The 24,342-nt window shown below is 37.6% G+C and overlaps 1 protein-coding gene across 1 annotated transcript; it reads left to right on the top strand.

Moving 5' to 3' along the window:
* The first annotated feature begins 310 nt into the window (after positions 1 to 310).
* Positions 311 to 21,414, top strand: mapk8ip1b (mitogen-activated protein kinase 8 interacting protein 1b). The gene is made up of 12 exons (XM_059518292.1): positions 311 to 744; positions 6,536 to 6,647; positions 7,771 to 8,010; positions 9,549 to 9,630; positions 11,042 to 11,869; positions 13,592 to 13,667; positions 14,047 to 14,222; positions 14,513 to 14,616; positions 15,365 to 15,472; positions 16,884 to 16,954; positions 17,224 to 17,322; positions 20,461 to 21,414. The coding sequence occupies exons 1-12, from the start codon at positions 689 to 691 to the stop codon at positions 20,531 to 20,533; spliced, it is 2,025 nt and encodes a 674-aa protein (XP_059374275.1). The 5' UTR covers positions 311 to 688; the 3' UTR covers positions 20,534 to 21,414.
* Positions 21,415 to 24,342: the final 2,928 nt, after the last annotated feature.

The raw sequence follows: 24,342 nt of genomic DNA, 5'->3' as shown, positions 1-24,342 counted from the left end.
ACTGTTTACAAGCCAAAACGGCTTTAAACAAATATAGGAGAGACTTTTTCACTGGATGAAGAGTTATTATGGATTATAGACTCATATTTTAACAGGAAGCGATTCTTTGAAGCTACAAACATCTTCATGATGGATTTGTTTCAGTTTTTCTTTTCTCCAGACATTATCTGATGGACTGGAGTGGTGTGGATTACTTGTGGATTATTGTGATGTATTTATCAGCTGTTTGGACTCTCATTCTGACGGCACCCATTCACTGCAGTGGATCCACTGGTGAGACGGTGATGCAAGAGCGAGAGAGAGAGAGATGGGGGATGGGCGACATTGGAGACAAGAAGCAGAGAGGAGGGGTGATGTTGTAAATCACACGACTGCATGATTATTATTATGTATACGCAGAAGGACACTGTCATGCAGCATCTCTCTCAGCGCTGACTCTGCAAAGCTCAGATTTTTCTTCGCACAGTGAGGATGCAGGTGAACACATGAGCAAGAGCAGAGAGATACAGTGAGAAAATGCAGCATCCGTCAAGACGTTGTTGTTCTACAGTGTATGCATGATGCTGGAGCAGCATGTGATGTTGTCCTTTGAAGTAAGTCTAAAGTGAGTGTAAATAGAGCGGCTGGAATGGCAGGTGCCGAGCTCTGACCAGATGTCAACACAATCCCATGCTGCACTGCTCACAGAATGGACTCCAACGGTGATGGCAAAGAGGAATGGACAGAGGAGCAATGGGAGAAATGGTATGAGGCTCTTTTACTCTTCAAGCTTGTGTTTTTAGTAGTAGAATATATGAAATGTTTCTGTGTTAGTGCATGTGTTTTGATGAGCTGCAGATGCAGCATCCATAGCAGATAGTTGTTTTGTTACATAGCAACAGTCTGTTATGCCAATGTTTATGCAATATTATTTTCAGTATTGCAATGGAATTCCTGTTCTTTGCCAATGGTTTGTTCATACGCTGACATTAATATAAATCTGTATGGGCACAATTCAGTCTTCACCTGCAGTCTTTTTAACTAGTGCATCTTATAATACAGATTCTGTTAATTGCAATGTCAGACAGAAGACTTTTATTCTGAAAGGGACTGAGAATGTGCATGTTGTACACCATGAGCTCTTTCATCTCACACAGAGACACGAGCTGTTCTTCTGAAATCATGTGTGTGCTGCATCTGAGGAGAGCTGTTACTAAAATAAGCGTGAATGTGTGGAGTATAAATAAAATGCGGATGAACTACATCCATCATGGTGTCATTGTCAGGTGACCTGTGACGTTTGCCAAGTCACTGCTTCCTGCCATAAATGCATTCAGAAAATGTTCTCAAAATATACACTATATAATAGTTTTTTCACATGTTGTTGTCTCATCCTTATGCTAACATGCTTTACTTTTATTTTTGCACATCAATCTACAATCCAAACACAGATTTGTAATAAACTGATATATCACGTTGGCATAACTTCCTGTAGTGGTGCTCACATAGTGTTTGCTTTCTATTTGACAAATAAAAAGACATTTTACATGCAGCAACTGAAACATTTTTCATTCAGTAGCTTAATACAGAGCAAGAATAACGTTTAACATAAGACGATTCTATTAAAACCCTTGTGAAACAGTAGTACCCTTCAGCATACATTTAAAATAAGTACTTATTTGGGAAGCAATGCACTTAAAAAGAATATGTAATGTTTTGTGGACATTTACCTGTAGGATTATTGTAATTAAATGAAAATGTATTATAGTTTACATTTTATTTACGTGCAAATAAATTAAGAGTGTTTTTAAGTGTTTTTGACCCACTTAAGTTGGACTTAAGTACATCTTTATGTAAGTTCATTATTACAACCCGAATTCCGGAAAAGTTGGGACGTTTTTTAAAATTTAATAAAATGAAAACTAAAGGAATTTCAAATCACATGAGCCAATATTTTATTCACAATAGGACATAGATAATGTAGCAAATGTTTAAACTGAGAAATTTTACACTTTTATCCACTTAATTATCTCATTTAAAATTTAATGCCTGCTACAGGTCTCAAAGAAGTTGGCACAAGGGCAACAAATGGCTAAAAAAGCAAGCAGTTTTGAAAAGATTCAGCTGGGAGAACATCTAGTGATTAATTAAGTTAATTGATATCAGGTCTGTAACATGATTAGCTATAAAAGCTTTGTCTTAGAGAAGCAGAGTCTCTCAGAAGTAAAGATGGGCAGAGGCTCTCCAATCTGTGAAAGACTGCGTAAAGAAATTGTGGAAAACTTTAAAAACAATGTTCCTCAACGTCAAATTGCAAAGGCTTTGCAAATCTCATCATCTACAGTGCATAACATCATCAAAAGATTCAGAGAAACTGGAGAAATCTCTGTGCGTAAGGGACAAGGCCGGAGACCTTTATTGGATGCCCGTGGTCTTCGGGCTCTCAGACGACACTGCATTACTCATCGGCATGATTGTGTCTGTTATGTGGATGGTGGAGGATGAACCCAAATGCAGACTGTTGTCACAGCAACACAGTTTATTGTACACAAAACAGGAAAACAAAACCCACGAGGGGGCAAAACAAGGGCAAGACTGACGAGAGATAAACTAGACTAACACTTGACAAACTACACTATAACAAAAACAGGATCACACTACTACTTAGACAAGACTTACTCACTGACAGATCTCACACAGGTAGACACGCAATGTAGACAGTATTTGACAATATCAGACAATGATTGACAATCTTAAACAACGTTTGGTAATGAACCGACAAAGGACAGAGAAACACACGAGGTTATAAAGGGAGACTAGTAATGAACACAACAGGTGGAACTGATACGCTATTAATTACAAAAAAGACAAGGCCATGTGCTTGTACACAAAACACGGGCCTGTCATGATCCTGCCACAAGACTAGAGAAAAATCAGGACATGAAGGCAGAATCATGACAGAACCCCTCCCTTAAGGAGCGGCTTTCAAGACGCTCCTCAAGGGAACATCAAACACGGGACACGACCGACTGGGACAAAGACACAAACCAACAAAACATGACAAATAACACTAAAGGCAAACATGAAAAAACAATCACAGGGTTAGGGTGCAAAATCAAAAACAATAAACAAGGCAGAGGAGGTGGGGGAAGCACAAAGTCCTTAGAGGGCAGTCCAGGGTGGATGGGAGGACTGGGGGTCTTGGGTCTCCGGGACGAGGACTGAGGACTGGGACTCCGGGGGAACTTGGCTGGAGACACATGAGGGGATGACTTGGGGGAAACAGTAGACAGCTTGACAGGGGAGACAGGAGGCAACACGACAGAAGACAAGACTGGGTATACTGCGGGTGATATTGGAGCAGAAGCAAGAATAGAGCCCCCCAACGACGGCTCAGTATCAGCGCTCCCCATCTCTACATCGGGGAGATCATCATCCGCAGCAGATTGGGGTACTGCGCTCACGGCAGCTGACTGGGGTATGGCGCTCACGGCAGCTGACTGGGGTTCGGCGCTCACGGCAGCTGACTGGGGTTCGGCGCTCACGGCAGCTGACTGGGGTTCGGCGCTCACGGAATCTTTGGACTCAGTACTAGACATGACAGACTTGCCAGGGGCTTCGAGAATCTGGACAAGACGCTTTAGATATTCTGCCAAAGTGTCAGCAGCGACGAGGACAGGCATCTCTTGATGCGCGGAAACAGCCCGCAAGACAGCTTCAGCAGCTGAATCGGCCGCGACTCTCTCTGCGGTACTCATGATAGCGGGCTCTGGGACGGGCTCTGGAACAGCGCTTGCAGTAGCGGGCTCTGGAACAGCGCTTGCAGTAGAGGGCTCTGGAACAGCGCTTGCAGTAGCGGGCTCTGGAACAGCGCTTGCAGTAGCGGGCTCTGGAACAGCGCTTGCAGTAGCGGGCTCTGGAACAGCGCTTGCAGTAGCGGGCTCCGGAACAGCGCTTGCAGTAGCGGGCTCCGGGACCGGCAGAGATGAAGGGCGAGAGGCTCCCTTTCTCCTCCTCTTCCTCTTAGGTCGCGGTGTGGAAGACAGAGCCGGACATGTGGCCGGTTGGTGAAGCTCAGCGGGATCTGTGACTTGCGTCGGACGGGCAGTCTCAGACGGCGCGGACTCAGCCGAGGATGACTCCGACAGAGAATCCCACGAAGTCCGTCTTCCTCGTTTGCCTCGAAGATCCACAGGAGTGGATGGGACCTCGGACGAAGTAGAGTGAGCATGGTCCCCTAGAGAAACACCAGCCAGGACCCGACCCTCCAGGATAACGGGCAGCTTGGCTGGTGGCGACAACACGGTGGGACTCTGTGGCTTCTCCCGAGAGAAACGATCCCAGAGTTGGGCATAATTCTTCAGGATCCACTCACCCTGGGACGGGACTGGAAGGTTGACCCTCTCTCTGTCGGTGGGGGACATCAACCAGCATTGTTCACGTATCTGTGATTGTCGCCGGAGCAGGGAGGACATACTGTCTGCTGGGTTCCTTTTTGGTCGGTTCATTCTGTTATGTGGATGGTGGAGGATGAACCCAAATGCAGACTGTTGTCACAGCAACACAGTTTATTGTACACAAAACAGGAAAACAAAACCCACGAGGGGGCAAAACAAGGGCAAGACTGACGAGAGATAAACTAGACTAACACTTGACAAACTACACTATAACAAAAACAGGATCACACTACTACTTAGACAAGACTTACTCACTGACAGATCTCACACAGGTAGACACGCAATGTAGACAGTATTTGACAATATCAGACAATGATTGACAATCTTAAACAACGTTTGGTAATGAACCGACAAAGGACAGAGAAACACACGAGGTTATAAAGGGAGACTAGTAATGAACACAACAGGTGGAACTGATACGCTATTAATTACAAAATGAGGATCACAAGGGGGGCGGGGTTACATGACAAGACAACGCAAGCACATGGCCCAAAGACAAGGCCATGTGCTTGTACACAAAACACGGGCCTGTCATGATCCTGCCACAAGACTAGAGAAAAATCAGGACATGAAGGCAGAATCATGACAGTGTCAATGACATTACTAAATGGGCCCAGGAATACTTTCAGAAACCACTGTCGGTAAACACAATCCGCCGTGCCATCAGCAGATGCCAACTAAAGCTCTATCATGCAAAAAGGAAGCCATTTGTGAACATGGTCCAGAAGCGCCGTCGTGTCCTGTGGGCCAAGGCTCATTTAAAATGGACTATTTCAAAGTGGAATAGTGTTTTATGGTCAGACGAGTCCAAATTTGACATTCTTGTTGGAAATCACGGACGCCGTGTCCTCCGGGCTAAAGAGGAGGGAGACCTTCCAGCATGTTATCAGCGTTCAGTTCAAAAGCCAGCATCTCTGATGGTATGGGGGTGCATAAGTGCATACGGTATGGGCAGCTTGCATGTTTTGGAAGGCTCTGTGAATGCTGAAAGGTATATAAAGGTTTTAGAGCAACATATGCTTCCCTCCAAACAACGTCTATTTCAGGGAAGGCCTTGTTTATTTCAGCAGGACAATGCAAAACCACATACTGCAGCTATAACAACAGCATGGCTTCGTCGTAGAAGAGTCTGGGTGCTAACCTGGCCTGCCTGCAGTCCAGATCTTTCGCCTATAAAGAACATTTGTGCATCATTAAACGAAAAATACATCAAAGACGACCACGAACTCTTCAGCAGCTGGAAATCTATATAAGGCAAGAATGGGACCAAATTCCAACAGCAAAACTCCAGCAACTCATAGCCTCAATCCCCAGACGTCTTCAAACTGTTTTGAAAAGAAAAGGAGATGCTACACCATGGTAAACATGCCCCGTCCCAACTATTTTGAGACCTGTAGCAGAAATCAAAATAGAAATGAGCTCATTTTGTGCATAAAATTGTAAACTTTCTCAGTTTAAACATTTGCTATGTTATCTATGTTCTATTGTGAATAAAATATTGGCTCATGTGATTTGAAAGTCTTTTAGTTTTCATTTAATTAAAATTTAAAAAACGTCCCAACTTTTCCGGAATTCGGGTTGTACTTAGACTGTACTTAAATGTCATATATATAATAAATAATGTCATGTATTTAAATATTTGCATATCACAGATTTGTAATGAAGATGTTTCAATTTAAAGCTTTATTGCTTTTAAAATATATTAACAAAGTCATAATATTGAATAACACACTACATAATACTTTACATGTGATTTATTTTGTTAGTCAACATCAAAATAGCATAAGATTCTTAAAACAGGATGATTTAAAATGTACTTTAAATGATAACCTTTAATTTGATATTATTACTTTTTGAAAGTTTACTTAAGTGTGTTAAACAGTCATAAAAGTGTCTCTCTTTAAGTCACTTAAGTGGCTTTTAATTTAATTACATTTTAATATTATATTTCCTGGCACTCATTTTTTTTGTAAACTTTTAAGATTTGAAGTACACTACAAGTGCTCATTCAATACAATAAAGCGCACTTCTTTGCATTTAAAAATGAAGAAACAACTCACTAGCGCCCCCTTTATCATTAAATGCTTTGGTTCTTCTAGGTTGACCCAGGACATCGGTTTGGATGGGTTTGAAGATGAGGACCTGTCTGAAATCACAGAAATCGCTGATGAGTTTGTACTGAGGCCCAGGCGCAACAACTCTGACATCAAGGTGAGAAAAGATCTTGCTTAACATAGATCTTAACATAGTGAGGATTACTGAACATCATCTAACAGACACTGCAATCTCTTCTTGCTGCTGTTATTAATACTTATTATTATAATTCATATTCCCAGAGAATCTTTTGAATCTGAAAAAAAAAACCTTGTTTACCAATTCTTTGTTCCGGAAGTGACATGCCTGTGCAGTACGTCATCACACCTCTAGGTGGAGCCCAGCGAGTGACTCAGTCTCATTCATGAATGGCGTCTAGTCAGACAATCAACAGAGTATTAAAGAATTAAAGATTATTTTAAGGAAACACATAATAAATGAAAACATAATGGAATGTAGGACCTTATGTAAAATAGCAAAATTGTGTGATGGTGCATTTCAGATTGATTATGTGAAAAATAATACCTTGATGGTTATCAGCTATATAACACTGCTATGCAATGCATGTTTGTTAATTTATCCTTAAATAGTAGTTAAAAATACTAAAGTAACACATTATGTTATTGCATTACTACTACAATTAAAATAACCTTATATTTTTAATGACATGGAATGAGATACACGTCATTATTGTTTTCTCACTGTTCTCGAATGGAAGGTTTTTGTGGATTTGTCTGTCATTGTTTGTTTTTACAGCTATAACTCTGCACAGACGACTGTACCAGGGTTTGCTTACAGTAATATTATACTATTCTAAAGTCTCCTATGCTCACAAAGGCAGTATTATTACATTACTACGATTTAAAGGAACAGTTTTCTTCTATTTGAATTTAATTTAAAATGTAATTTATTCCTGTGATGCAGAAATGCATACATTTATGAAATCAGTAAATTATTATTTAGTTGTTTTCATAAATCCACTCCACAGGATCTTACAGTTCGATCTAAATCGAAATCTGTACAAATCTGGCAAACTTGTGCACAGAGAGCAGGCTGAGCTCTAGTGTTAGTGAGTCTCATTGTAATGCAGTGAGTAAACACCCATATGAATAGTCTTTGTACCAAACCCCTTCCCGTCTCTTGTTCTCTGAAAAAGCCCTAGTCTGATGTCATCTCCCCTCTCTTATTTTCTCATTCACTCTCTTCTGTGACTGACGGCCGATCTTTCCAATCCCTGCAGGATCATGTGATCCAGACACACAATAGTGGCCTGGAGAAGGTGGAGGCAGGCGCAGCGGGTCAGATCCAGGCAGAGACACATCCCGCACATCTTACTGATGCTGCTGATAGGAGCCAGAGAGTGGCTTGTCGACACGACGGCAAAGCCTCGATGGATTCTTCCGTTCCTATCAGCATGGATGCCTACCGTCCCAAAAGACCCACCACTCTCAACTTATTCCCACAGGTGCCGCGGACTCAGGTAATGAGATAACAATATGAAACACTAGAAATACTGCAGGTGCATTTTCTCTGAAGAAGTGCATCCTAACATTTCAGAAAATAAAATAATTGACAGTGCAAACTAAATATTATTGAGTGATATAATGGTGTTATACCATGTAAATGCAATAACGCTCATCAATCAAGCTAGCAAAAAGTCCCGAACCGGTCAAACTGGATTTAATGACTTATTTTATCCCTTTTAAAAAAGTGCACTTGAAAAAAAGAGCACTTATTATAGAAATAATATATTATTAAAGAATATATTTAAATGTATCTTATATTATCTGCAAGTATAACTTTATGTCTTTTGAAGTACACTACAAGTGCACATTTGATACTAAGGATAAGGATGTTGTCATTTCTTGTTCGTAGAGAACTTAAAATGAGTTCAAATGATCTGTGAGTGAGAGTATTTATCAAGAACCTGCTTTTTAATGTTTTCTGTCTGGTCTGCATTTTATAACAGAGTACGTAACACCCATTTTGTGTAATCATAAACATATACACATAAGGCATGCAAAATTATTTAAAGTGTTATGCTTCAAATGAAGGGCATTTCGAACTGTAAAATTGAACTGTATATATATATATATATATATATGTATGAATGTGTGTGTGTGTATGTGTGTGTGTGTACAAAAAGCATCTGGGAAAGAAAAGCATTTGAGAGGTAATTTTAATGCTACTAAAGCACAAGGTTCTTGACAAAGTTGTTTGATTTAAAAAAGACGCTTAAAATACAAAAAAAGTCAAATGATATAAGGTTTAAAGAACAACTGTAAACTTAAAAGGTGATGAATCAACTTTTAATGATATGGGAGTATCTAAATACTTTAACATTTTAGAAAGAGTACTGAAAAATCATACTTAAATAAATGTCCTATTTTTTCCCCAAAAAATTTAGTCATAACACATGCACAACACAATTTCTAAATGTAGCTTATAAACTGCAGTTTGCGTTCCCTTGAATGGCTCTTGTCTGAAAATACAGCAAACATAGCGGTTTTGTTATGTCTAGAACACAGTCCTGTATTGTAACTTGTTAGTGGTTTGGGCCCCACTGCACAATAAAGTACGAGCGTGTCATTGTTATTCAGTGGCTTGATATTTGGTTGTCATTATGTGTTTGACTGAACGCTGTGAGTCGAGGCCAGCGCGAGCTGAAACGCTGAAAGAAACACGTTCGCCTCTCACACATCGCTCCCAGAATTCATTCAGTGCAGAAATAATGACACAGCAGTCAAAGTTGCTTATTTTGTTACCCTGAGAAAATATGTGACTGCTTTAAGTGCAAAAACTGGCCAAGCTACCCAGGACGACCTTGACCCCTCGGGTCTGATCAAATAATGCATAAAGAAAAGATTTCTAATACTTCCAGTTAATTGAAGTAGAGAAGATTGCATTGTGGGATACTGTACGCAGTGCATCCGAGGTTATTTATGCAGTTTGCATGCTGTATACTGCAGAAGCTCTATATTAGTATGCTATAGCCTGTCTGTTGCATCCCATCAACAGGACACTTTAAACAACAACTCGTTTGCGAAGAAGTACAGCTGGCAGCAGAAAATCTCCCAGACCTTGCCACCTCTTAAAACAGGTGAGTGGAGCGATCTCCGTTTACGTGTGAGTGCTTGTTAAGTCTTATTCGGGAAGCTGGCATGACTTGTGTTCTCTACATAGAATCAGAAAAGAGTGCTTATATTGGATATAACATACTTTAAAAGAATATACTTAAGTGGTAACACTTAAAATTGGTAACACTTTATTTTAAGGTGTCCTTGTTACAGGTTACATATACTTGCTATTATAATAACAATTAATAATGCATAATTAAATGCAAGTAACCCTAAGCTAAACCCTAGTCCTAAACCTAATCATACAGTAAGTACATGTAGTTAATTAATATTACTCAGTACTTAAATGTATAATTACACTGTAACAAGGACACCTTAAAATAAAGCGTAACTGTAATGTTTTCAGACTCTTAATTGCACATTAATTACAATTGAATGAAAATGTACTGTAGTTTAAATATATAATAAATGCAAGAGTGCTTTTTTTACCCACTTAAGTAGGACTTAAGTACATCTTCATATGTAATTTCACGATTCTATTGTCTTTTGAAATATGGCTTAAGTACTGCTGAATGTATGTTTATGGTAAAGGTACACAACTATATACTTAATTTTTACAATATGCAATTAATTTAAATATATATGTAATTATACAGATTTGCAATATAGTACATTTAAAATAAATTAAATGCAAAATAAAATAACACACTACATTTAAAATATAATCAAGTACTTCACATGTGCTTAGTATGTTAGACAACAGATCAAAATAATTATTCTTTAAAGCACAACAAAAGATTGTATAAACATCCATTTTAGACATACTTAAACATTTTATTTGACAGGGAACTCTTTTAAAGGGAAACAGTCATGAAAGTGGAGTCCCTCTTTAAAGTCACTTAAGTGGCCTTTTATTTCATTTGCATGATTTTATCTGCAATTATGTTACAATTTGAATTAGATATTTTAATAGTTTCACAATCAGTATGATAAAGTTGCATTTTTGGTACAATGTGAATACTTTGTTGTTGCATTTTTTGGTCAAATTTGTAGATTAGCAGCTAACTGACTGTGTGCCAAACTTTGCTTGCTCTGTTGTCTCAATGACAAAAGGCCAGTCATGTTTTGCTGCCAACTGCGCTCATGTGAATTTGATTTAGTCGAGTCATCTACAAAAACACGTTTGCATGCGCGGTCAAGCCAAACAATGGGTCACACAGGCGTACCTATTATCTTGGTCTGTCTGTTTCAAAGAACAAAACAAGCCATTTTAGTTTTATTACTCAGCATGTTACTATGTACCATTACCCCTGATCTTAAAACTTCATTTTTACAGAATAACTCGAATGCACTGCCATATTTATGTTATGTTTGTGTGAGTGCATTCACTTGTCTATCAATTCACTTTTTGGTGCACGATCCTCCTGTAACCAGGTGAGCTGGCACCTTCTCGTGAACACACGTGTCTGAGCGACGAGGAGAAGCACCAGCCGGGACAGACTCGGACTCAAATGAAAGACTGCGGCACCTCGACTGACAAACCCAACAGTTGCCCCTCCAAACACACTCGAGCTCCTGCTCCACCTTACAAAGCCAGAGACGTGCACCGAGAAGCGGGCCACTGCGAGCGCATCCGTTATCACACAGACGTCCGGCTTGAGCCTACGGAGGAGATCTTTCTGACGCCCATACAGCGCTGCACTGAGGCTCCGGAGCAGGAGATAACACCAGCGCTTTCCCAAGTGATCGCAGACAGCTCTGACAACGAAGCTCCCCCTCCGTACAGCGAACAGGATCTGCAGCCGCCGTCCTATTCCTCCTGTGTGGAGGCTTTGGCTGCTGTGGACCCTGACAGTGAAGAAGAAGAAGCAGCTGGAGCTGAAGATCTGTGTTACAGAGACTGCGGCGCTGGAGAGGGTTTATCGGGAACGCTGCAGACTTCCATGAGCAACTCGGACGCGAGTGGACTTTCGTACGATTCGGTCAAATACACGCTGGTGGTGGACGAGCACGATCAGCTGGAGCTCGTCAGCTTGAAAGAGTGTTATCACAGATACAGTGATGACAGCGACTCGGCCACCGTCTACGATAACTGTGTCTCCTCTCCATACGAGTCGGCTCTTGAGAAAGAGGATGAGGAGGATGAAGGAAATCAAAGCGGGATCAAACCGGGTCTGTCAGAGGACTCCACACCTGAAGCCGACATGCAGTTTTCTCGGAAATTCCTTAATGTTTTCATGAATAGCTGCTCACGCTCCTCCAGTAAGTGACATGTCATATACTTTTATCATGTGTACACTACCAGTCAAAAGTTTAGAACAACTACGTTTGTGTGTGTGTGTGTGTGTGTTTGAAATAAGTCTCTTCTGCTCACCAGGGCTGCATTTATTTGATCGAAAAAACAGTAAAAATAGGATTTTTTTTTAAATTTCAAAAAGCTTTTTTCTAAGTGAAAATCGGTCCAAATGTAATTTATTCCTGTGATGCACTGCTGAATTTTCTGCATCTTTAGTATTCAGTGTCGCATGATCTTCAGAAATCAACCTGTGACAGTAAATGCATTTATTCTTATAATTTTACAAAAGATTTTCAAATAAATGCTGTTCTTTTGAATTTTCTCTGTTCATCAGAGATTGTTAAAAATATTAAGCAGAAATATGAATGAATAATAAGAATCTTATTTTAAGGTGTTCTTCTTAGAGTGTGATTATAAGTTTAATTGCTGAGTAATATGAATTAACTGCATGTGCTAACTATATTGTTAGGCTTTAGCTTTGGGTAACTTGCATGTAATTATACATAATTCACTGTTATCATAATAGTAAATACATGTAACATATTTAACAAGGACACTTTAAAATAAAGAGTTACCAGAATCATTATTAATACTTGAGCACCAATAATAATTGATAATACTTGAGCAGCAAATCAGCATATTAGAAATATTTCTGAAGATCATGTGACACTGAAGACTGGGGGAATGATGCTGAAAATACAGCGCTGCATCACAGGGATACATTACAACATATTCACATAGAAATCTATTTTAAATTGTAATAATATTTTACAATAGTAATATTTTTACTGTATTTTTGATCAAATAAATGCAGCCCTGGTGAACACATGAGACTTCTTTCAAAAACCTGATTATTCCAAACTTTGTGTTTTCAATGAAATCTCTAGATATTAAGCTCTTTACTGCATTGTTCTGCTGACGCTGAACGGTGGTGATAATTGTTCCAGAAGAGCAGTGCTCTGGTTGCAGTCGTGATGTGACGTGGAAGATCACAGTTTGTTTTAGTAGTGCTTGGATTACTGGATGTCAGGAGCGTTTGGAATCAAGGGGCCACTGCCTTCCCCAAAAGCTCTGGATGAGAAAATAATCTACAGTACAAAAAACAAAACAAGAAATATATGAGCTTTAAATAGGGGAAAAAAATCACCCTTTTTGTTCAATTTAATCCTTTACTATCTTTGGGTATCAACAGCTGCTTTGAATCTCATTCAGTTACTGTTACCTACCCTCTTAAAATACATTTTGTAGTTGTCTATCAACCCCAAGGACCACTGGGTAACTTTTTGGATGAATTAGATGTGCTGCTCTCAAGCTTTCCTGAGGATGATACTCCCCTAGTTATGCTTGGAGATTTCAACATCCACCAAGATGAACCTCTATCTGCTGAAATCCGTTTTATTTCTTCCTAAATTCCGTTTTATTTTTTTCCAAATTCCATTATTTCCGTTTGAATTTTTCTGGATTCTGTTTTTTATTTTTTCTCCATTCCTTTTTAATAGTTAAATTAAAGTTTATTAACCAAAAAGCATGTCTAATTAATTAAAACCATGAAACTTATACATGTTCACATCAATTTAATAAAAGTTCATTATTAAAATGTCAATTATGGGTAAGAATAGACTAGGATATGGCCATAATTAGCATGCAGTGCATTAATCGTCTGAAACACTGTTTGCTGATGTCTTTAGGTACAGAATCCTTTGGCTTGTTTTCCTGCATAATTAACGGAGAAGAGAGAGAACAGACCCATAGAGCCGTATACAGGTAAATCAGACTGAAACACACCTGTTACTGTAAAATGCATTCATATATTTAAATGATCATGTCCTGAATGAATCAACAGCCTATAAGTTCACACGCTATAAGAAATTCATTTACTTAAAGATACATAGATATAGGGGGAATGTCTGATCAGTGGTCATAAGTTAAAGTTACCTTATGTTTATATGATTTTTAATGATGTCACTCCTTTTAATATGATGTCTGAAAGATCAAACCACTAATTTTTAAAGGTGGAAAGTGTGCAGTGTTAATGCAAACACGTTTAGTGTCTTGCTGAGTGGTAAGTCACTGGGACACAGACGAGACACAGATCTCACCATCAGAGATGAAAACAGATAGACAAGCGAAGTGTTTTCGGCAGGTTTGTCCCTCGTCATGATGACGAGCTGGAGCTGGAGGTCAACGACCCTCTGCTGGTGGAGCTGCAGGACGAGGATCACTGGTACGAGGGCTACAACATGAGAAGCGGCGCACGCGGCATCTTTCCCGCTTATTACGCCACTGAGGTCTTCAAGGAGCAAGAGCTCACTTCAAACGGTAAGAGCTGGAGATGAAATGATTTTACTTTGTAAAACACTGGAGTTTCTCAGATGACAATAACGACAGTATTGTCTTCTTTAGAGTTGCGTTATAAGTTTGGTTCATAACGAATGAACTTTGCAACATTTACACTGTTATTGAACTAAACTGAAACAACATTAATGGACTAACCTTTTATATTTTTCAAGCTGCTTTACGGCTGAAGTTGTATTGATTTCATAATATAGAAGCAAATGTGTCTTGGCTTTGATAACTTAAATCCTGTTTGAATGTCTTTTTCTCATTAGTGGAAAGTACTGAATGGATGGAGAAATATAGCATGAAATTTCTCGGCTCGGTTCAAGTGCTGAATCACAAAGGCAATGATGTTTTGTGTGCAGCTATGCAAAAGGTTTGTTGAAGACTTACATTACATTTCACTGTAAGTAAAATAATAATAATAATAATTCTTGCATTTTTGTGTGAAACTTTTATTCTTATTGTTTAAACTTATTGTTTTTACATGAAAACAATGTACACACAAAAAAAATAATATTTAGGTTTAAATTAAAGGTTTATAAATTTGAATTGCATATTACATTTCCATCCATTTATATTAAACAGTTTTAACATAATGTAATCAGACTGAATGTGATGCATATTTGAAACAGATCAAATTTCTGTACTAGTGTTAATAAACTGAATGTGTTTTAATATTATAATCAGGTTTGTATGTGTCATCATCTGATCACACGATCTCATGCATTTTAATATTGCTCATAATTGTAACCATGTCCTTACTTTTTAACAGGTTTATGCTGATTCTAAGCTATTTGAATAAATATAATCTTAAATAAAATTCAAAATTATTTCAAAATGCAAAAATTACAGTTTAAGTAATATAAAACAAAATGCAAACAATTAATAATAAATCAGGCCATTATGTTTTGTTGTCGTTGTTTTAGTGATGAAATTGTAACTATTTATGCCTGACTGACAAATATGCATCACATTAGGTTTATTAATTTGTTTAACTGTGTAACCCAAATGGGTGCACATTTAAGCTGCGATTCAAATACATAAATCTTGATCATAGAGCAAATGATGGTCTTCATCTATCCTTGATTAGACTGATATCGGTTGTTTATGATTGAGTCCAGATTGCGATGAACAGGAGACTGACTGTACTGTACAATCCTCCCTCGTCCTGCGTCCTGGAGATCAACGTGAAGGGGCTGAAACTCACGGTGCAGGATGATTTCAGCATGGTAAAAGCAATCTCCTGCATTAACAATGTTTGTTTTCTGATCGCCTTCAAACACGGCTCTGCATCGAGCATCTCCTCTCCATGCTGTATTTATACTTTAAAGACTTGCAACTTAAAAATTAAGAATTTCAAGCAAAGAATGAAGAATAATACTGTTGGCTATTTGTCGAATATTTAGCTGAATAATGAAATCTACAAACATTACACATGAACTGATCTAGAAAAGAAATAACCTTTAAAACTAGTTAAAAAAGTTTGTCAGAAAAAAAGTTTGCTTAAAAAAAAGGCTAGCCTTAAAGTTTAAAGCAGTTGTAAAAGCAGTTGTAAAGTCTGCAGTTTGAAAATTTTGATAGATTAGATAAAATGTTTATAGCACGATTAGCATGTTTTTAGCATGATCAGCCTGTTGCTAGCATGTTCCTGGCATGATTAGCAAGTTACTAGCATGTCGCTAGCATGATTAATATGCTACTAACTTGTTGTTAACATGATTAACAAGTGAGCATGTTTCTTACATGATTAACAAGTTACTAGCATGTCGCTAGCATGTTTTTAGCCTGATTAACATTTTGTTAGCATGATTGGCATGTTACTAGCACGTCGCTAGCATGTTTCTAGCATGATTAGCAAGTTACTAGAATGTCGCTAGCATGATTAATATGCTACTAAAATGTTGTTAACATGATTAACAAGTGACTAGCATGTCGCTAGCATGTTTTAACTGATTAACATTTTGCTTGCATGATAGCATGCTATTAACATGATTAGCAAATGACTAGCATGTCACTGACATGATTAACATGTTTACTAGCATTTCGCTATATGTTTCTAGCATGATAAGCATGTTACTAGCCTGTTGCTAGCATGATTATCATGTTACTAATATTGTTAACACGATTAACAAGTGACTAGCATGTCGCTAGCATGTTTTTAGCCTGATTAACATTTTGCTACCATGATTACCATGCTACTAACATGATTAGCAAATGACTAGCATGTCACTAGCATGATTGGCATGTTACTAGCCTGTTGCTAGCATGATTAGCATGTTATTAACATTGTTAACATGATTGACAAGTGACTAGCATGATTCTAGCATTATTAACATGTTTTTACTATGTTTCTAGCATGATTAACATTTTGCTAGCAAGATTAGCATACTACTAACATGTTGTTAACATGATTGACAAGTGACTGGCATGTTTGTAGCATTGATAACAAGTTACTAACATGTAATATACTAGTATGTCGTAAGCATGTTAATAATAACTTTTAAAAATGTTCTGAATGTATCCAGTAATCATGAAAAACTAGAAAAGTGGGAATCGGTAGTTGATTGTTGTAAAGGTGTGGGAACCCTGGAGGTGCAGGTGTTTGTGGACTCTAATTGTATTATGAATGTGTTTCCACAGAGCAGCCAATACAGTCACTTCTTCCACTTGAAAAATGTCTCATTCTGTGGCTACCATCCCAGAAACAAGAAGTAAGTTGAGCGTTTACTGGCAACCTTTCCATTTTCAGTGACGATGATGATGGTTTTTATTATTATTCATTCACATATACACCACCTTTCAAAGGCTTGGGGTCAGTAAGATTGTTTTTAGAAAGAAAATTTATCACGGTTTCCATAAAAATATTCATCATCATGACTGTTTTCATCATTGATGATAATCAGAATTGTTTCTTTAGCAGCAAATCAGTATATTACAATGAAGACTGGAGTAATGATGCTGAAAATACATCTCTGCACAGGTATTTTGGCTTCATCACCAAACACCCAGCTGATGAGAGGTTCGCCTGTCATGTCTTTGTGTCGGAGAGCTCAACTAAACCGCTCGCAGAGTCCGTCAGGTCAGTCCGAGTCTCATGTTGGCTTGACAAAGATGATGCTGGTCTGTTACTTCAGCTGCTGCTTCTTCTTTTCTTCTTTTGTTTTCAAGTTACATCCGAAAAACTCGGCTCACTCAGACTTATGGATTTTGTTTAACAAACAATCAAAACTAGACAAGTCCCATAGACTTTAACTGAGGGGGTCAAAACTTTTGTACAATAACACATAGGCCTATAGAGTTTATTTTAAAACATGCTTTCAGTGTTGCAACATGCTAAATCATGTTAGCAACATGCCAAAAAACATGATAGCAATGTGTGAATTAATGTTAGCACCATGTTAAACTATGCAAGTAATGTTAAAACGTTAGTAACATGTCAAATCATGTTAGTAACATGTTAAATCATGCTAGCATTGTGTGAAATCATACAAGCCACATGCTAAAATTTTTTAAATCATGCTCGCAACATGTTAAAACATGCTAGCAATGTGTAATATCATATTAACAACAAGTTAAAATGTTAGCAATGTGTGAAATCATTCAAGCAACATTAAACTATGCTAGCAGCATGTTAAAACATGCTAAATCATGCTAGCAACATGCTTAATCATGCTCACAACATTTGAACTCATACTAGCAACATGTTAGAACATGCTATCAACATACGAAACTATGCTAGCAACATGCTATAACATGTTCAATCATGCTAGCAACATGTTAAATCTTGTTAACAGTGTTAAATCTTAATTTTAAAATGCTAAATCATATGCTAGCAGCGTTAAAACATGCTAGACGTGTTGAAACGTCAAATTATGCTAGCAATATCTTAAAATATGGCAGCAATGTGTTAAATCCTGCTAACATGTCAAATCGTGCTTGCAATGTGTTAAACTGATAGCAACATGTTAAAACAAGCTAGAGACGTTTTAAACACGTCACATCTTGCAAGTCAAAGTCAAAGTCACCTTTATTTATATAGCGCTTTAAACAAAATACATTGCGTCAAAGCAACTGAACAACATTCATTAGGAAAACAGTGTCAATAATGAAAAAATGATAGTTAAAGGCAGTTCATCATTGAATTCAGTTATGTCATCTCTATTCAATTAAATAGTGTCTGTGCATTTATTTGCAATCAAGTCAACGATATCGCTGTAGATGAAGTGTCCCCAACTAAGCAAGCCAGAGGCGACAGCGGCAAGGAACCAAAACTCAGTGGCGGATCTAGAAAATTTTGCATGGGGGGGCAAAGGGGTGGCAAGAGGTCTTGGCAGGGTGGCAGGGGTACATGGAATCCTTATATATGAATTGCTTTAAAAAAAACACAAAAACACTTTTAAACTACAGTAGTTATTGTTTAATGATGCCCTTACACACTACAACGTTTTTTAATTCACAACACACACACCAGTTATGTTTAGACTACTTAATTCTATTGTATTTGTTATTTCCCCAGTTGTAACCTGGTTTCATTGCTGTGATATCTGAGAGGAATTGGATTTAATAGGACTGCTTAGGCTTAGCTAATCAAATGATCGATCTCCTAACTGGCACTGTATTGTGTGTTGTAACGTAACAGCCCAAACTAAAATTGGGTATTTTTATTTAAAGTAATTAATTAATTATTAAAGCGATTTAAGGGAATAAAGAAAAAGAAAGGCTTGTTGTATTAGTGAAATAATTGTAACTATTTGCAACTAATATTTTATTTTTAATTTACATAAATGAATCAAGGAAATTATAGCATATTTTCAATTCAAAAAGGCAAAATTTAATAAATAGATAAAAAAAGTTGAACTTTTCTATTGTAAAACAGTCAAATATTAAATTATCTACTTACATTTTACCAGGCATTTGTTAATTAATAATTTTGACATTGATGAGCTAGACCGCTGAACTTTTAGTCTTCCTAACAACAAACAGAGCGTTGCGTAATGTAGTGCATCAGAGCAGCATCAATAATAATATCAAGTGAATCTCTTATCTGCATCTTAAGTTTATTGCCAATAATAATGACAGGTTTGCGAACGTGAACTCGGTGAGCTCGCGCAAAGCACATCTTCAGCACAGAGACTCATTTAAACGCCTCTGATTGGCCGATGTGATCAACAGACATGTCTTTGATTGGCTACAATGCTCAACGTTGCAAAAGCACGTCAACCAGTACCTTTAATGCAAAGGGAAAAATATAAATAAAAATGTAATATGCACTGTTCATGATTAGTTAATCGCGGCCGCTGTAATCTTATTCACATTTGTTTTTCTGATGAATTGTTTTGCTCTGTGAGAAAGACAATTTAACAAAATATTCGGGGCTTTACTAAAAACTTTCGGGGCTTAAGCCCCATTAGCTCAGCCCTAGCGCTTGCCCCTCAATATTTTATATTTTTTATTAAGCTGTTCTTGTCTTTACTAAAATCAAAATCAGGCTAATCAAAGAGAAGAGTGCTCTTACAAATCACGAGGGAGCGATTTGACCGCTGATTTTGCCTAACGTAATAGACTCGCTGTTTTTGCTGATGCTGAATCGTCTTTAGCATACAATACAATACTGCCCCCCCTTGCCCCCTGTAGATCCGCCCATGCCAAAACTCCATCGGTGACAGAATGGAGAAAAAAACCTTGGGAGAAACCAGGCTCAGTTGGGGGGCCAGACGACCAGACGAAACCAGTTGTTCAATTCCAGGCTGCAGCAAAGTCAGATTGTGCAGAAGAATCATCTGTTTCCTGTGGTCTTGTCCTGGTGCTCCTTTGAGACAAGGTCCTTACAGGGGATCTGTATCTGGGGCTCTAGTTGTCCTGGTCTCCGCTGTCTTTCAGGGATGTAGAGGTCCTTTCTAGGTGCTGATCCAGCATCTGGTCTGGATACGTACTGGATCCGGGTGACTGCAGTAACCCTCTGATCTGGACACAGACTGTGATATGCTAATACATACTACCAATGTGCTAAAACATATTAGCAACTTGTTTATATGTCTTAACAATGTTAAGACATTTTAATGGCATTTTATTGAGTGAAGTATTCAAAATATACGTTTTTAAATATTTTTTTGCAAGTTATTTTCCAAGGCTTTGTCAAGCCAACATTAACGTTTGTTTAGAAACTTCATTTGAATGAAGTTACACTTATTAGTGTATTCTCTGTCTTCTTTAACAGGAAAGCTTTCCATTTGTACTATAAAGAGTTTGTGGAGGTCTCGTGTCCAACGGAAGACATCTACCTGGAATAATAACTACAACACAGCAGTGTATATTACCACTACGCTACATGAATATATGAGAAATAATATCAAAGACTAATATATCTGACAAATGAAATGAAGATTGACTGACTGAGGCTTGTAACTTGATGCACATGACCTGATTTTGTGTTGCATTTCACCAGACTGATGCACAGAAGAAGAACCGATTTAAGAAAAAAACTGTACAGTATAAAATGCTAAAATTATTTTCCAGATATTGAGGATTTTGGATGCTTTAGATGAGGCTTTCATCCGTTTTGCTGCTCTTGCTGCTGCGCTTCAGGCTTTATAGAGGATATTTTTTATTGCACAAAACCATGCATTCTCATAAAATATTAGTAAAACTTATTAACGGTGACCAGTTCAATGAGACGAACGAATCTGTTATCCCAGCTGCTTGTGATGATGTCTTGTTGTCTGTAGCGTTTTACAAGTGTACCAGCATAATTCACTCCTAAAACCTTCCTGTAAAGTGAACTCCTTCAGTATTATTCATTTGAAACTGTAAAATAGGACTCCTTTGTTATCAGTTCCTCACCAAATGAAAGCCACGTCTATAAATAGCTATAAAAGAGTTGTAGGGAAATTTGATCATATTAATAGAAGTCATTGACAGCTGAATCAGAAGATGTTTTAGGACCTTCAGTACTTTTTGGATCACGACATTCCCTCTTATAAGTGCAATGGTAATGGATAACACAATAATAATAATATTAAATATCAGTGCCATGGAGTTCCTGTTAAAGCTAGAAGGTAAATGACTTCGGAAGAGCTGCATTTGGCTTGGTTTTAATAAACTCCTGTGAAAGCAAGACCTTATTACATCCGTCTGAACAAATGATGTGCTTATTAAAGGCTTGTTCAAGGAACACTTGTAGCCGACTTGTTTTATTCAGATACCAGTGCTGCTACAAACTAAATCTATTTAATGAAGTTAACACAGGTGTGAATAAAATATATACATTTGTTTTCCAGAATCATGTGTAAACCTTATGAATCATTATGAATAATGATGTCAAATCAATAGTTATGAAGGTGTACGCAGAGGGGGCCAAGGACCTGGTGTGTGTTGTTCTGCTCAAGCCAAAAATGATTTCGTTTCCATGGTCTCGAACAGAAACGGCATTGGCAGGTTAAAACAGCTTTGGTCAAACATCAATGCTGTTGATTCTTAATGAGGTCTGTGGCTGAATAATGTCTGGGAGACATGATTATTTCTGGTGTAATATAACATAAGCTCTACTGATGGGCTCTGAAACATCCACAAAAGATAATAGACCAAAGTGGGTTTTTTTTATTTTTTTTTTACACACAGAGATCAAAACACTTTTGTTTTAAATGTTTAATTTTTTCTTGGATTATGCCTGTATCAACCTCATATTGACTAAAAACTACAGCAAACAAGCGTCCACACTCTCCCTCCTCTATCAGACTGTCATCTGACACACATTAGATACAACACAATCAGACTCCGATTCAATAAAACTATCCCAGTCTGCTTTTAGGGTATTTACAGGTTTGACAGAATTAAACTGAAGACCTTCCAATGCTTTTTTTTTCGGTCTAAAATTGCAGCACGGCACCAGAGGGTTAAATTATTGTTTTTGATTGTATGTTATTTAATGAAAATAAAATGAGTTCTGTCTATAACTTCTGCTAAATAGACCGTTCTGAGCAGCTAAAAATAACTGGAAGCGAATGAAAGTTGAGATGAAATTCACAGAAACCCTGAAACAATCGTTGAGTTAATAAACAAAACAAAAAACTGTCCGATTCAAATCAAAGTATTAAACAGGAAGTCTATGCACACAAACCGGAGAAAGACACTGTTCTGTAATACATCAATGTTTTATTTTGGTGACACAGAAACTCCTGAAGTTCAACACCTCTGTAGATTCATTCTCACACCAGTGTTTGTTCCAGATGCGCAGAGGTAAGACTGGATAAACTTAATGCAGTCATAAATAATTGTAATAAATATCAAGTAAATGTACAACACATATTTCACTGCATTCAGCTTTTTGTGCGGATGTCTTTTCACAGACTTCACCTACTCTTCTCCAAAGAAGCAGCAAGAAAAAAAAAAAAAAAAATCAGGGGACTATCTTTGATAGCAGCAGTTGACCATATCAAAAAAAATATATAACACACACACACCCACAAAACCCGATTATAGTGCTGAAATGCTGATCTTTTCAGAGAAGTACATCTATGGTAGCATCAAGTGTGTTTGTAATGATGGCTGTACATTACAGAGAATTCGTAACGCAATTAAATGGTTCACCAAAAATGTCACATCCCAAAGATCAGGAAATCGCATGAACATACGATTTAGATTTCAATTTCAAAACAGTGGTATCTTTATAGACACAGAAAATGTGATAAAAAAATCAAATCAGAATGAAAATAGCTTTTTTATAAACATTTTTCTCTTTGGGAGGGAGGGGGTTAAATAAAGACGTTCCTAGAGGGAAAAAAAAAAACCCTAAAGCGAGTTGTAAATGTTGGATTCTACAATGGAGATGTTCATGCACTAGTTTTGGGAGCAAAAGCATCCCTCATAAGCAATACAACTTTGTTGACTGCAGCAGTGTCATTAAGAAATGAAGCTGGCAACCAAAACCAGAAATTTTGCACCGCACTTTTTTTTTTTCACTCAAAACCACTCAGAAATTAAATGAATACAGTTCAGCACTCTTTATATTTCTATAGCTCGTTTCTGTACATGACTTACCTCAGTTACAGACCTGAACAGCAGATGTACCTTTAAGAATATAGACAGATATTTGTGCCATAAAGTGGTCTTGCCATTGCCATTTATAGTTCAAATTCTTAGATATGCTCGATCACATGCGTACTTGTAGTTCCCAGTCAGAGCCTGTACCTGCAACAGTCCCTTGAAGTGTTTGAATCTTTGAGAGCGTAAACCCTTTCAAGCCTCTAAACGGGTAAATCTCACAAACCCTGTCAAGAACACACTCTAGAGTAAAGAAAATCAAGCTTAATTTAAGACCATAGAGATTTTCTGGCATTACATTTATGATGAGACTTATTTACACAACAAATATCAGGTGTACTGCGGTAATGAGAATTAAAAAAAAAAAATAAAAAAAAAGGTCAAATCCTAGGTTCTTTAGGGGAATGAGAATTGGGGGATGAGAAGACCCCCCCCCCCCCCCCAAAAAAAATATATATATATATATATATAAATTCAGTGCATTGTGGTAATGATGATTTAAGGAAAATGACAAAAAAATTGGTTGTGCATTAGGGTAATGAGAACTGAGTGAAAATGTAAAAAAACAACAACAACAAAAAACCCCCACCAAAATCTTTTTTGTTGCATTGAGGTAATGAGAAAAAGAAGGAAAATACAACAAAAAGGTGCATTAGGGCAATGACAATTGGTGAATACAAAAAATGGTGCATTTGGGGAAATAAAAATAATAAATAGTGTGTTGCGGTAATGATAATTTAATGAAAATGGCAAAAGAAATTCTGTTGTGCATTAGGGTAATGAGAATTCAGGGAAAACAAAAAAAATGGACACAAAAAAGGTGCTTTAAAGTGATGAGAATTGAAGGAAAATTCAAGAAAAGACAAAACAATTCTGAGGTGCATTAGGGTAACGAAAAAATGAAGGAGGAAAAAAATTATTTACTGCACAGAAAGGATTAATTTTTGTGGAAAATGTTTTTGACTGGTTTCGTGAGATTCACCCCAAATGTGTATTAAAAGATGCAAGTATAATCTTGAGCCGCACGTTTTAGTCCTTTGCGAAGCTTAATTCGGCATCT

The sequence above is a fragment of the Carassius carassius genome, chromosome 2 (genome assembly GCF_963082965.1).
Source record: "Carassius carassius chromosome 2, fCarCar2.1, whole genome shotgun sequence".
NCBI lineage: Eukaryota > Metazoa > Chordata > Actinopteri > Cypriniformes > Cyprinidae > Carassius > Carassius carassius.
Note: the sequence above shows the minus strand (reverse complement) of the source record. Positions and strands in the feature narration are given on the sequence as shown.